Source organism: Hirundo rustica, chromosome 6 (assembly GCF_015227805.2).
Source record: "Hirundo rustica isolate bHirRus1 chromosome 6, bHirRus1.pri.v3, whole genome shotgun sequence".
Lineage (NCBI taxonomy): Eukaryota > Metazoa > Chordata > Aves > Passeriformes > Hirundinidae > Hirundo > Hirundo rustica.
Window position 1 is genome coordinate 31,155,432 of NC_053455.1, and position 15,419 is coordinate 31,170,850.

The 15,419-nt window shown below is 49.4% G+C and overlaps 1 protein-coding gene across 5 annotated transcripts in view; it reads right to left on the reverse strand.

Moving 5' to 3' along the window:
* The window catches only part of GALNT16 (polypeptide N-acetylgalactosaminyltransferase 16), an 82,689-nt gene that overhangs the window by 65,473 nt on the left and 1,797 nt on the right, over positions 1 to 15,419 (reverse strand). Inside the window, exon 1 of one of the 5 annotated variants that reach the window (XM_040068011.1) lies at positions 8,581 to 8,912. The exons of 2 other annotated variants lie outside the window; for them this stretch is intronic. In XM_040068011.1, coding sequence (XP_039923945.1) covers positions 8,581 to 8,784 — 204 coding nt within the window. In that variant the 5' untranslated portion in view covers positions 8,785 to 8,912. Of the gene's footprint in view, positions 1 to 7,157; positions 7,235 to 8,580; positions 8,913 to 15,419 lie in introns of those variants that run through there. 2 more of the 5 variants (XM_040068014.2, XM_040068013.2) reach the window with 2 other exon arrangements.

Consider the following 15,419-nt stretch of genomic DNA (forward strand, 5'->3'; position numbering starts at 1 on the left):
CACTGCTTTTTGCAGCTCTTATACACTCTTCCTTATTCATTATCCTTTTCACTGCATACTTGGTACCAAAAGGCACAAAGTTCCAGCACGGCATTACTGGGCATAACAATCTCTGGCACCAAATATTTTGTTCAGGGCACTCAGCATGCAAGCAGATGGGAAGCATCATTTTTCCAATTTTTGTCCTGCAGAAAGATTTTTTCAGAGAACCTCAGAAGACACTTTCATTGGTTAGAAGCAATGAAAGTGGCGAGGGCTGACTTTTCCAGCCAAGCTCTAGCTGTTTCAGGGCAGTTATCCAAAACAATAAAAGCAAGAAAAATAGTCTTTTTTTTTTTTTTCCTTACAGGCCCACAAAATGTCTGATACAGATTTCAGCACAGGTGCTTTCTCTCTCTACTACTGTTAAACAAAGCCTCCTCAAAAAGATCATATTACAGCTTACAAGGTGAAAAATTGGTTAAGTGGGAGACTTGAAAACAAGAGGTTAAAGCAGACCATTTTCTGCAGCTGTAGCCAAATGTCACCAGTGACCACGCTGTAAGAGTCTGAAGTTAGAGCACTGCCCCAGCCCAACCGCGGCAGCCTTGAAGCCTGAACTGCAAAGCGAACCCTCCAGCTCCAGCACGGCAGGACAACCAGCCAAGCACCACCTGAGCAGCCAGAACAGCTTCCCAGCCCCGGGGCAGCCACACGTGACAGCTTCATTCGCATCCCGGGGATGCACAGGGACACCAGCAGCGATGGGAGACCTGCAGGGGCACTGCAGAGGGAGCTGAGGCAGGTCTCTGCAGCGATGATGCCCCTGAAGGAGGCAAAAAAAAGCAGCACCAAAGGGAGCGTGCAGCTGCATATCAAAAACCCGAACTACCAACACTGAGAAATTACCCATATGCCCAAAGCACATCACAACATGGGTAATTTCTCTGCAGAGATAGGGCCCAAGAGACCAATGTATTATTTTTTACTTTGTTTTTGATTTTGTTTTAAATGTACTGCCATATATCTCACTGTCTCCACAGCCTCAAGCACAACCGGGACATGGAAATCTGAAGTGGACAGTCCACCTCCAGTCCTTTATCACTTTTATTAGTTGCAAGAATGTGTGCTTGTAAAGACACAGCAAAATACAGTAGCAGGTAATACACAGCCTTTTCCAACAAATCCTGTTGCTCAGTACATGGAGCAGCCCACGCTGTGCCTTCAACACCTTCCTCTTGCAGCAGATTGGCCCTGACCTGCTATATTTCTGCTAATTTCTTGTTCAGAAGGTATACAAAGGGAGAACTCAACCACATCTTTTGCTAAGGTTATCTCTCCCATCTCCTGCCCTTTACAAAACTTGCAAGCTAAGTTGCCCAAAAACCCTGCGAAGCAGATAAAATTTTCACTTTAGACTTTGGGGAAACTGAGGCATTATGAAGAGCCTGTGGGGAAGATGAGTTCAACTCAGTCAATAAGGCAGCTCAACTCTCACTCCACAGGTCTCACCGTGGTTCAGTCTTTACGTTAATACAATACATGGGACGTGCTGTGGATCACGGCCTTTGTGCTAGGCACTGGACAGACAGAACAGCAGTGACAGCTGTCAGGACAACCCCAAAGAGCCTACAAGCCTAGCACAGGAGCTGGCAGATAGGGCTGGAGAGCAGCATACACGACCAAAACTGGAAAGAAAGCAAGGTCCTGGGACTGGCACTGGGGTGACAGAATAGGAACAACCAGCTGGCATTCTATGGGGAGCCAAGGAAGAGCAAGAGCTCCCACCTTGCTGGGCTCTGTCCTGGGGCTGCCCCTGCAGAAGTGAGACAATGCACAGGTGAGCAAGGGTCCCCCGCTGTCCCACCTGCTTCATCCCCAGCACATTTGCCTCTGCTCCTTTCATTGCCTTTGTGCCCTGCATGTTTTCCTAACAGGATTAAGCCAGTTTTCAGTGCCCCAAAATGGGCGGTGCCAGTTCAGTGCCACTGAAACAAAACATCTTCTGCCCTTGCCTTTGAAGTGACTCAACCTGCTTGCCTTGGGATGAAGTGTCTGGACCAAGTTTCACCACGGCAAACAGCAACCTGAGACGTCTGTCAAAGCTTTCTCTTACTAGCAGCACTGCTAAAATCTTAGTCTTTAAATCTTAAGACAGTTTTGTATATGCAAAGACAAATCTAACTGAGGAAGCAGCTGCATACTAAAGAATGTTTCAGCTCGCTAAAACTTGCAACTGCTTCACCCACTGATTTAATGAAAAGGCTCTAGTAAAAAAAAATCATGCTCAGGAGCACTGCACTGGGCCTCCCCTCACTTCTGCACACTGTTCCAAGCTGCCCAGACCACCACGTTCCCCAAGCCCTGGCTACCTCACTGCAGCTGCAGCATCATTTTGATTAACAATTAAGGCCAGTGCTGCCAACTGAATTTTATTAATATTACTATCGTGGATAATTTCTTTTATTTTTCTTTTATTTTTAATGCATCACAAAGGCCCCTGGAACAAATTAAATACAAAATCATTTTCTGCCATTTAGGCAAACAGCAGCCATTCCCCCATTTTTAAGACATAAACACTGTAAATAAAATATTAAACCATCAAGCTGTCACTGAATATTCCTCCTGCAGTAATACCCTTAGAGAAAAAGTTACCACGTCATCCTTTCCCAGGGAGCTGGCACAGGCCCCCATGTGCCATAAGAGAGATGCCACAGAGATCCACCCCAAAAAACTCAGTGCTGCAGGGGTCTGGCCACAGCAGGAATGGCTGTCACAAAACCCCAAGCATTAAGGGCTGTGTCCCCCACGCTGATACAAACTGGGAAGAGCAGAGGCCATACAGGCGCTGGGAAGAGCCAGGCAGGTGCTGGATTTTGGCAGTGGAATGGGCCAGGCTGAACAGCACAGACAAACTCACCAACTGGCAGGGGCACCTTCACCTGCAAATCTGCTGGCACTGCAACCTACAGCTTCCTTTCCATCTCATTTCCAACACCTCAGATACCTGCAGAGCCACAGGGAGCAGAGCTGCTTTGCAGGCTGCTAGGATGGACAGATGAAGTTTCCTCCACTCTGCTTTAACTTGAAAGGAAGATGTTTTAAGAAAACAAGAGCCTTCCATGAGCTGTTGAACGTGGCAACTTCACTGGTTTGCTCAGGGTACTTTCCTGGCCTCAAGCCCCTGTTGCTGCAGCCATGGTGGTCTGGCTTACAGGCAGCATCACAGCCCTGGGGGGACCACACAGCCTCCCGTGCTCTGTCCACACGTGTGCAAACTCAGACACTCAGCATAAGAGCAGAAAGAAACCTACAGAGCCATATGCCTGATCCTTGCTCCAAAAGGTAGGAGACTCGAGAGGGACCAATCTGCTATGAGTAAAATGGTAAGGAAGCTGCTGAAATGAACGGTGGCACCTCATTAAAAATTAGGGCTTTTCTCTCCATAGCATAGCAGGTCATGAAATTAGGCCTGGCAATATGTCAATGCAAGGAAATTGTGCTGCTCCCTCTCTTGTGTTTGTTGGGGTTTTTTATTTACTTAGGATCCACCTCAGTTTCCGGAATTACATGCCTGAGGCTACAAGACCGGCCTCCAGGCAGGCACACATGCAGGAGCCTCATGGGACAGAGGTCCCTGAAAAATGGCATCATTTAGCAAACCACGAAAGTTGCAGCTTATCCCAATTGTGAGGAAAACAGCATCCTCTGAAAGCTGCACACAGAGGAGACGTGATGAACGGATGAGAATAAAATCATTCATGAACGTGCGGTGAACATCAGCCAGCACCTGCTCTGTGGGATTCAGATACCCAGGAGCCAAAGGCAACAAAAAACAAAAGCAGCAGAGCGTGCTGTTAACTTGGTGTTCCAGGTTCTGAAGAGCATACATCAGGGTGGCCATACTTGGTGGCAAATACGAGCATGGCTAAAAGTGTCAGTTTGGCAATTCAGAGAGGCAGGTAAAGCCCAGCCACTGCCTATTTTCTGGCTAAACGAGACGTGGGAATTAAACAATTGACATCTTTCCTCGCCAACTTGTTCTTTGCCTACACACACCACCTGTTCTGAGCAAAGCGTCCCAGCGGAGTCTCCTGCTTGCTGTCTCACCACAGGCAGGTGACACACAGTTCAGGGATGTTTGCAGAGCATTTAGAAACCCTTTGCTACAAGGAAAGAGGACACCTTGATCTCGTCTCCCCAGTGCTCACTCTACACGGCTGAGCACAGAGGTAGGGAGCAGGCAGGAGGGCTGAGCCCAGGTGACCTGAGCCAGCATTACACTACAGGGCCTCTCCCCTGCCAAACTGCCTGCAGTGGGCTCACAGAGCAGCTACACGGGTCACAGAAGTTGGCAGGACGAAGACAAGAGACAACATACCGGCTCCAAAGAGCAACTGACAAAGATAAGAGGCATCATACCAGCTCCAAAGAGCAGCAGGCCACCAGCTCAACACAAGTCAGAGCATTTAAATAATGATACTCTTGTCTCCAACTTCCAGGCATGTTGCTGCTTTCCTGCCACTCCAGAGAAGTCAGCAAGCTAGAGAATCCTGTGGGCAGCCTCACATCCTGCTTTTAACTAGGGAATAGGAGCAAATACACCCACCCTCAGCTCACAGTCAGCCAACAGAAAAATTTCTCTTTCAAAGCTGCCTACCAACCATCCCTCTCACTAACAAGCTTTGCCCACACTGCAGCAATGGCCTCGCTCTCTTCACCGGGACACAAGTGCGCTGGGCGAGCTTCCCATGCTGCAGTCTTTAGACAGGGAAGAGCAGAGCCCTGGGCTCTGCTCATCAGTGCCATACTAAAGCAGATATGCAGCACATGGGGCACAATTAACCACCTGGACATAGTGCAGGAATGATGCCGAAGCCCTTCCAAAGACACATAGCACAGCCTCTGGTCTTTGGAAATTTCCTGGAGACAACCTTTTGCCCAGAAGAGACAGAAAAGAGTCCAGGGAAGAAGCTCATCTTCCAGAAACACATAAACCAACTGTCAGAGGTCTTAGGGATCCTTCTAATCCATATGAAACCATGCTGTGCTCCAGAGAAAAAAATGCATTTCTAGGAGTGTGGTACTCACTTGTGTTTCTACCTCTGTGGTAAGCAGGAGAAGCATGCAGGGGCTTGTTGTGTCACCAAGTGAGCCCTGCCATTTGCCAATATCTGAATTTTCATTTCAAGCATCTGTAGAGCCTGTTTGTGAAGAGCCTGTTGCAGAGAGGCCACATGTCAAGATATCTATATATAAAGCAGATATCTGTAGGATCACCATTAATGCACGAGCTGTTTCTGGGACATGGATCTCTGACAGCTCCATGCCCCAGCTTAAATATTCAACAATTTCCCTGCTGACTCCAGGAATAAGACATCCAGATTTTAAGTTCAAAGTTGTGCTAATAAATATGAGGTCAAGAAATAAAAAACAGTTTCAAGCTGAGACTTGCAATTGACTACAGTGTTTACCTGAGGTGATTTTTATTCCTTGCACTAAGAGAGAGTAAAGTAGAAAAACACAAGCCTAGAAAGCACTTCAGTTTTTAAACCCATGCAGTGCACCTTCGCTTGCTCAGGATTTGAAATGTCATAGCATAGATGCAAGAGCAGAGCTCTTAGACTCACTCATCCAAGATAAAGATTTTTTTTTGCTTTTTCCCAGACAGAAAAGCAGCCAATTTTAGAAAACTGGAAAAATATTTTTCCAGAGACCCGTAAGTCACATGAGTCACCATTATTTGCAGATGAGCCCAAACCTGAACTCCAACACCGTCACTCATGCAGAGCAGAGGAAATCAGGAGCTGGACCAAAACGGGCAGCTTGTCTCAGTGGCTCTGCAGAAAGCCGAGGAATAGAGAAGGACGCAGAGCACAGGCACACCTCCCCTTACACATGACCACCGTCATACATTAAGTCAAATAATCTGACTTTGAGGGGAACGAACTCAGAGTTGAAGGCTCTGTGCTGCCAAAGGACAGCTGCTTCTCTATATTGGTTATTTCTGCAGCGGGGCAGTAGAACTGGCACATTTCCTGTGCTGGCTGGCAGAGGGTGGTGGGCTGTGCTGGGGAACAAAGCCGGCCGCAGGCTGAGGGCTGCCCGCACAGCTGCTGCCCCAGCCTGACCGACCCTCAGGCTCACACACGCAGCTCAGACCGTGAGACCCCCTGCTCAGACCCTGCTAGATGCCACACCCTGAGGGACAGCGCTGTCCCCAGACCTCCACCAACCTTCCCGCCCCGTGCTCACACGCAGTTGCTTCCCTGCTTCTGCCCCGGTAGCGCAGGCAGAGGCCAAGGCTGGGACAGCTCATTGTGCTCATCACTGCTAAGCCTGCTATAGCACTGCATAGTTACAGGAGTACACGCTGCATTTTACCACCTTGCCTCCCACGGCAACCCACCAAACCCTTGGGAAACCTGCAGGCATGAGGGAAAGCCCAAACACCACAAACCCTTCCTGTTTCCCTTCTCTGTGCAAATACATCACGGCAGGTCAGGATGAGAAATTTCCACCATGGCCCACTGCCAGGTGAATCAGGAAAGGGTCCTCCTTCATCTCAGCTGCTGCTGAGAGCCCTGCTGGGAGGGCTGCCACATCCTGGGACCACAGCTACAGAGGGACTTGAGATGCAAAGGATGATTATTTTTCCTTGCTAAGGGATTTCAGGCATGGAGCAGAGATGGGATGATTTACATGGTTTTCAGAGCAAGACCAGATTTGGAGCGGCTGTTGTGCAGCACAGTCTTGTAAGGAGAGGGTTTGTGGTTAGGCATGAGCACATACATGTCCCCCCCGCCCCCAAACACCAGCAATATAACAACGTGTAGCACTGCCACAGCATCCTCCTCGTGAGGATTTCAAGGCGCTTGGCAGATGATATGGATTCATGTAACCTCACAAGCCCTCTGAGAGGGACTAAAGTAAATGCTATAAAAAACCAGAAGGGATAGCGGGGGAACAGAGAAATAGAACTGCTGGAGCAGCATGTTCAAGCTCACACAAGAAATCAGAGGCTCAGGGGCAGCTTCCTCTGCCACTAAGGTGGAATCAAAAAAGCAGGGGTGCTCCAAATCCTCCGTTTGTTCAACTCAGCCCTAGCCAGCCTAAGAGCATTTCCCAGTGCACCCAAAGGGCTACAGCAATATTAGCACTTGCTCAGAGCTCCTCACCGTACTCATTTCCACAGTCCTGCTCCACAGAGTCCAAAGCAGAGCAGCCTGAAATGCCGGCAGCCCCCAGCCCTAGTGAGCAGCAAATAACAGAAGCGCTCTGCCCAAGAGCCTCACCATTGACTTTTGAGTTTCAGCAGCTGCAAGCAATGGCCAAGAGGCTCAGCTGAAGAGTTTCCACCCTGCTGCCTGAGGGCTGAGACTGCTCTGACTGCATTTTCCAAACGTTCTCAGGGCTCCCCAAACACCGATACACACACTTCTTATCTCCGCTTTACAGGTGAAAAAAAGTGAGACACAGCCAAAAAAATCCCAGTGCCAGCCAGGGAGGAAAGCGAGCGGCCCTGGCGCCTGGCCCCTGGCCCCTGCTCTGACTCTGACCGGGCTGCTGCTTTTGTTCGCTTCCATGAGTGCATAACCGGCTGACAAATGGATTCGCAGCCAAAGAGTGACACACAGTGCAGTTCCCGAACTGCTTCAGCTGGATTACTCCTGGGAATGCTATTGCTGGGCCACTTCTTGCTCCAGGGGCTGATTTATTTTTTATGAAGAGATTGTCTAGAGTTTGGATGCTTTATCGATGCTATTATACAGGCTGAAGGGAGGACAAGTCACCCCCACGGACAGAGCAGAAAGGTCCTCATCACCCTCAAGTCAGGAGCTCAATTTTATCCCCCTATTGAGCCTACAGATACCCAAGGTGGGCAGAGTATGGGGCTTTCAACAAAACTGAAGTAGCCCATCGGGCACTGCTACTACTCCTCGGGTTAGGAAGGGAGCCCCGCGGGCTCACGCCATCTCCCTGCCCAAACCCCAGCCTGAGCCTGACTCACACTGCTGCCTCTGGCTTGAAAGAGACAAAAGTCCCGAGCGGCGCCCTGGCCCCCCATCTGACAGCCAAGCGGAGGGACCGAGGCAGAGGTCGGTACCAGCTGTACGGCCACTCGCATGCCCCCGGCCCGCTGCTCGGAGCCCGGCTGGCCCGAGGAAAGGCTTGTGAGAGGTCACGGCTCTCAGCTGGTCCTGACGGGAAAGCACTGAGATCACATACATGCGTACGTATCTGTATGTGTAAACCTTCTGAAGGCGAACCAAAAGCCTTTCAGCTGTTTCACGCGCCTTTTTCCCCGGCCAAGGGCAGCCGCTCTCAGCCGAAGGAGCAGAGCCCGGGCTGAGAGCGGCGGCGACAACTCGCAAACACTTTACCCACGGCATTACTCTATTCCCCCGAGAGTGCCCACCCCGTTCCCCGATTGTAGCGGCTGCCATGGTGACAAGCACGAATGCTAAAATAAACAGAAAGCAACCCGAAGGCAAAGCGCAGCCCTCCGCCGGCGCACCCCGCGCCCGCCGCGGCGGCTCTCTCCCCGAGCATCCTCCCGGCCGCGGCAGGACGGGATGCTGCCGGCCGCCGCTCACTCACGATTAGGGGGATGGTCCTCTCCTCCCGGCGCAGCTCCAGCCTGCCGGCCGCCCTCTGCCCGCTCCGGGCGCCGCCGCTACCGCCTCCGGCGGACCTGCCGGCAGCCGCCGAGCGGGGCTTGTTGTCCTGCCATAAGTAGTAGAAAGTGCCCAAGATCCAGGCGACGGTCAGGATGGCGATGGCATTAGCCCTGATCCTCCTCATGCCGAGCGCCCCGGGGGAGCCTGGGAGCGCTGCCTCGACGGGCAGGGGCGGCTGCGGGAGGAAGAAGAAGCGAGGAGGAGGAGGAGGAGGAGGCGGCGGCGCGGCTCCCCCGCACCGCTCCGGCTCGGCCCCGGCTCCGGTCCGCACCGCCCAGCCGCCGCCGGGTCCTAACGCCTCGCCCGCTCCGCCGCAGGGGGCGGAGGGCTCCGCGCCTCCCCCTGCTCCTCCTCCTCCTCCCGGCCTGGCCGGCGCGGGGAGCGGGCCCGGCAGCCGAGCGGGATGCGCTCGGCGCCGCAGCTGCAGCGGGGACGGGGCGGCGCGGAGCGGGTGACACGGGCTCAGCCCCGGGAGGTGGCTGCTGGGGCGCGGGCGGCACAGCTGCGTGCCCTCCTGCGCCGCTGCCTCGGTGGGACTCGTGTCTGTACTGCCGTAGTCGTTCCCCTAAGGCGGGCGTCCAGCGAACACACCGTGGCAGCCCATGGGACGCGGGATCTAGGCACCCACTCCACGGAGATGGGCCCGTCTCCCACGGAAGCTGTGGCGGTTGACGGGGACAAGGCTCTCGGGCTGACAGTGGAACTGCCCAGCAGCCGCTCCCATCGCTGCCACACGCAGCGGGCACACACGGGCACAAGGGCACACTTGGGCCAGGGCCAGGCCAGGGCCACGAGCCCTAAGGGAGGACAAGCATGGCCGTGGAGAGGCAACGAGGATACAATTCCACATTACAGCTAAAGCTGTAGCTGCAGCAGGAAAAAGCTCACCGAATCCGGCCCTGCGGGCAGCTCCAACAACAGAGCACGCAGGTCGTGAAACCAAGTGACATTTAGGCACAGTGCAGCTGCTGTGACACTACGGCTTTAAGGTTTGCAAGAGCAGGAGGAGGTACCCAGAAAACTTACAGGGAAAACAAATGCTTAGAAAACAAAGGTGTTCAAGGCACCTGATAATGGGGCTCCATAGAAAATGTGGGTGCTTCCAAGACATCCGATGAGCATGTATGGAAAATGTCATCGGTGCTTCTAAATAACTTTTTGGCCTACTTTCCTCTTGACCAAATTCCTCTAAGTGTAATCGCAACCTGCCCTGCTAAATTTCCCTTTGAGATTTACTGGCACGCTGCTTGTTTCCTGAAGTACAGCACAGTACAAAATTCATTCCTCAGACTCGTTCTGTGGGCACTCGGGGCAGAATTCTAGGACCACCACCTCCCACAGCTCCAGCGTGGCTCCACATCCACCTCCCTGCAAAGCACACTGCACGCCTGATGTAGAAAATGTAAATGCTAGAAAGCACCTCACATCCTCCTGGGTACTTTTCACAATGACCTGTCAACCATACACAGCTTCCCAGGGTGACTTTTCATGGTCAGGAAGTCAAGAGGAGGTCTGAGACATTTAAGGCAAAACCAAAGTCTTCCAAGGGATCAACAAAAACAATTAATCTAAGCTGCCTGGTCCACATCCTGTGGAAGCTGGGCTCCCACTATTTTCAATCTCTTTCACAGTATTGCTGGAAAAAAGAGCATCTGCTCTCCTGTGTGGGTTTGGATCCAGCAGCTGCCTGGGCTGCAGAGGGACATGAAGAGAGGCAGAGGAGCCGTACCAAGGATTCAGAAAGAGGGAGACGGGGAGTAAGATGTGCTCATATCCATGTGATAGCAGAGCCAGGCAGAGTGTCTTCTCTCTCACTCTTGTGTAGATCATATCAGACTATGCTTGACTCCTTCTTAGTATTTTCTCACCTTTTGGTGGGATTCACTACAGAAAAGCAAATCACAAACAGCACTGGAAACTTCTGTGTGAAACAGGAAAATCCTCTGCCCCAAGACTTGAACTAAACAGACTGACTTCTGCTTTTCCAGGCACACTGCTTCCCTTTTCCACTGCAGCCATTCATTTCCTTCCCGTGTTGCCCCCACACCCTACTAGCACACCCAATAAACTGCCATGTAGTCACCATTGCCTCTCAAGGGGTGGTGTGTAGGGAAGTCTCTGAAACGGGCAGAGTGCTCTGTAGGCAAGTCTCAGCAGAGCTCCACACAGAAGCCAGGTCAAGAGATCCTTCTCCTAGGGGGCAGTTGTTTTTACTCCCCTCTCCCTGCAGGAATCAGCAGTAGAAAGCAGGGTCTGTTCCTGCAGAAACACATTCAGAGTGCTGGGTAGGGAAGCTCTGCTCTAGCCCACAATCACAGTGAAGGGCACAGAAAAAGCTGTGTTACCCACCCTCAGAGCTGGTGGCAGAGCAGCTCACCATGCCAGCAGATCCAGTTCAGCACAGACAAACTAGATTTGCTGAGGTTCTTTATTTATGTTGCCTAAGCTTTGAGGCCTATTTGAGCCGAAGAGTGTTAGGAGACAGGACCTTCAGCACTGCTCCAGCAGAAAAAGCATGTACTTACACAGCACCAAGCTTCCACATGCTTTGAAAATGTTGCTGCAGCAATGTTTCATCTCCAGGGCTCAGATACCTCACTGTAGGGTTACTAGCTTGCAGGTCTGAGCTATTGGTACTGAAGGTTCCATTTCCTGCAGCCAGGACTTGAAATGATTTAATCTCTGACCACTGAGCTTTGCTCCAGAATCTCATCTTTCTTTTAAAAGACAACACACTTCTAGCCTTCTGTTCTACAGGGATCTCTGACAATACTGACAAACTGAATAAATTCAGTTCAGATATGGCTGTACTGTAAGCTGCAATGCTGCATGCAGATATTAGCACCAGCCCCTCAGAGATAAGAATACCAGAAGCAGTCTGGCATGGAGATCTCTACACCACACAACTGGCAATGTAGACATACAATTAATATTAACAGTGATAATAAACACTTCAGTGCTGATCTTTGCAAAAGCATCAACTAATTCAATAAATGCCCTAAGAGAAGTGACCTGAGAAACATAATATAATAAACTAAACAAATCACGATTATTCAAACTCCACAGCAGAATTATGAGAAGAATGAAGTGTGGCTGCTTTATAGTTACGGTGAGACACAGTGCATGTTTTTGCAGTCATCTGACTTCAAACATGGCTGAGCTTTCAACTACGAAACATCTGGTGAACACCAAAAGGTTTTTTCTTAGCACTACTTGTTACCCTGGTTTTTCTGAGTTTTTTATAGCCTTTTGAATTTTCATAAATGGAGTCAGATTTTTAGTTACTGCACAATATTAAGAGCAGTTTTCTAACTTTTCCCACATACGTAACATAAACAAATCCTTTGTTTTTCATTCTCTGTCCTTTGTTTGCATATTTCTAACCTCAAAACAATTGTAACTGACGGCTGGTCTGGCCAGTTGGCTTGAGAGGTGAAAACTCTAAAAGCCAATCTTCTGCTAGACCCACAAATGTATAAAAAGTAAGAAATAAAACAAAGAGGCGCTCTCTTGGCCTAGCCTCAGCTTTGAGCTGGATCGGAGAAGGACCTCTGCCCTGCGAAACCTCTTGTCTGTGTGTGGTTGCTTTGTGTGTCGTGGTGACACTACTCTGATCTAAGAAATCAGGTCTGCTATACTTGTGGCCTCCAGGCAAGGAAGTGCCATCTGAAACATGAACATAAGGTCTGTCTGGACTCTGGAAACTGAGTAAATTCATACAGAGTTTCGCTAAGAACATTTTAAGAAAATGAGCATTAGAGCTCAGGGGCTGAAGCAGGTCATGCTCCAGAGAGAAACAAGAGTAGCATGTCACGATGATGAGTTGGGATGAGAAGACTTGCCCACAGCCAGCCAGGAGCTGAGCTCCACCTTGCATCTAGGGAAAGAGCACCCCCAGGGACTTCTCATGGATTTCTCACAAAAGATCAATCGTCAGAGAGCTCTTCCTGCATGGGCAGGGCAGGGTGTAAAGGAGGTGAGACATTTTAGGATGATTTTCTCTGAACTTGCTGCCACCCAGTGACTGCTTCCTCTGGCCCGCCCCTCGGCTTGGACACTCACTCTCCCTGGTGAAGCTCCTGATCTTTGCCCAAGCCGGGGCAGTGGTGTGCTTCCAGGTCAGGAAGAGATTGATAGGAGTGTGTGAAAGCACTGGAAGGGAGAGAACTCACAGCTCATCCCTGACTTCGATTCGAGAAAAAGAGGGAGAAGGGAAAAATCTTTGTTTCAATGGGCAGAAAGAACTGAAGTTCTTGCCCTGTAATGAATGGATGAGGGGCACCTCTGACAGTCTGACCATGACTTCTCACCGTGTTCCTCATCCAGATCCAGATCTTACCCCTATAAAACCTCTAAGACATGTTCACCCATAATGTAATGCTAAGATGACAGTGTGTGCCATCATCCTCCACATGCAGCTGTTGAAAAGAAAAATGTTATCTTCATGACTCATCTATATTGACCAAATTTCTACACTGCCTGAAGTAATCTCCTTGTCTGAAAAAGCTTTCTTATACTGGTCAGAGGGCATGGGTGTGATTGTGGGCTTCTGAAAATCCATATTGCGGTCATATATCACCCTCCACATCCCTGGCCTCAGACACCACTGGGAAACCACAAGGTGCACAAGAAGTCCAACAGCTTGTCTTGATTATGTCCTGCCTAGAGCTAGACGCTGTTCAAGTAGCCTCCAGCCCTTTACTGCCACAGGCACCATAAAAAGGCAAGTCAGATAAACTACTCCCCTAGGAGTGGCTCCGTTTATCGTGATGCCCAGTCAGAATAGGTAGAGATGGTAGATGCCAATTAGTTCTGCATTTAACAGAAGATGAGGTGTCTGGGGTGTCCGGCTGACCAGGATAGAAATGTCTTCTGGGCCCTTGTTTCTGGCCAGCATGTAAACAAGTAAGGTGGTGGAGGGCAGCAACTCAGACCCAAGTTAAGACAAATAGAACGGAGTTAACTGGGAACCAGAATTTCAGTTGCTTTAAATTGTACAATTAAACATTGTTATAAGGGCTGTTAAGGTCACTGTAATCTTAACATACTTTCATGAGCATGTTCCTTAAAGGAAAATGAGAGCATAGAGAAGACTTCACAAGAAGCTGTAATTAACAGTTCCCGTTGCACTTTAAGTATGAAGATAAAAACATCTGCTAAAAGGCTAACAGTGGCAAGAAGAATCTGCTTTGACAGTGTGTAAGAGCCAGGAAAGCCTTCAGAGTGGTTTGGCTGGGATTCAGGATGGGAGATGGTGCCATGAATCCCCTCTAAGCCAAGGAACCCACCTGTCTGTCACCACAAGACAAGGCGGGCCTTAGTGAGAAGTGGAGTTATGGTAGAATTAGGCAGGAGTGATCATCAGCCCAGAAAAATGCTCGAAGTTCATATAACCTTTTAAAAGTGTAGAAACAGAATAAATATTTAAGTAGTAATAATTATATATTAGTACAATTTATTAACTAGAAGATCCACATATAATCAACCTGATTCACTTTATGAGCCTAATACAAATTTCTCCTCTCCCTCCTAGCTACTTTTCTTATCTCCTTTTCTTACTCCAAGTAATTTGCTTCACTTTCTTCCTGCATCTTTTCTGGGACACAGATTTATTTCTCACCCTCATGGTAAAGCATGTAGTACTTTTTCTGGTGCTCAGAATTAATTAACAATAAAAATCTTTTTATGACGATCTGAGGACAATTTGCTCTCCTTTACTGGCATCCCATCACAGCCATGACTGTGACCTGAACTGCAATTTAATCCTCGCAGAAATTCAAAGCTTTTGCAGCTCAGTGTAGCTACCAGGTTAGTGCTTGTAACAGTTTTCGTGGCTGCAAAGGCGAAGCAGTTTGAAATGCTCATCTGGCAAAATGATGAAACTTCTGTCTTCCACTACAGAGGAATTTCATGTGAAAACACAACAATCTGAGAAATAACCTGAGAAAAACATCCAGCCCAGTTTCTCACACACCCCATAAAAGGAGCTTGCACCCTGTACAGCAGACTGGGTTTGAATAGAGTGCAATGAAAAATGTTTAGGTTTCCTAAAAATCACAGCAATATATTTATTTTTGAAGCTCTATCACTGAAAATAGCTTGGATAATTAATGGAAAAGTTTCCAAAACATTCCAGCCCTGGCACTAAGCATGAGAAACTCCAGGCTGAAGGGAGGCCAGAAAGAGGAGCCATGGATCAGTCAACTCCAGAGGCACTGCAGTGCTGTTTCAGTGAGCCTGATGCCATAATCCACCTACTGGGATCCAGGTCCATCTCCTGGTGGAACCCGCAATGTGTAAAAAAGCCAGGAAAGGGGCTGGAGTTCAGAGGACATCAAGCATCCCTGTAATGTCAGAAGCACAGTTGAGGCAGATCAATGTAATATTAAAAATTTATAAGTTTCTACCATTTCCATCTGTGTCCTGTTGGAACATCTTTACTTCCAGGGAGGTGGGTGAAGCAGACATCAAGGATGGTGAGAGTATTTATCGAAATGACAGTCTCAGTGAAATTGCAACCACTAAGAACTGCTGACCTGCACCAGGCCAGCAAGCAGCTGTGTCAGTCTGGAAAGCAGCAAAGGCTTCACAGGACAGCACACAGACAACTCTCTCAGTATGACACCACTTCTGGTTGAAGAATAAGGCACACAGTCTGAGCCTGGCAGCATCCCTCTCTATAAACAGCAATCCAGGTATTGCTAAGCTTCCACAAATATGCTGCTAAATTCTCTTGAAGCTCTTGCAGAAATGGAGCTG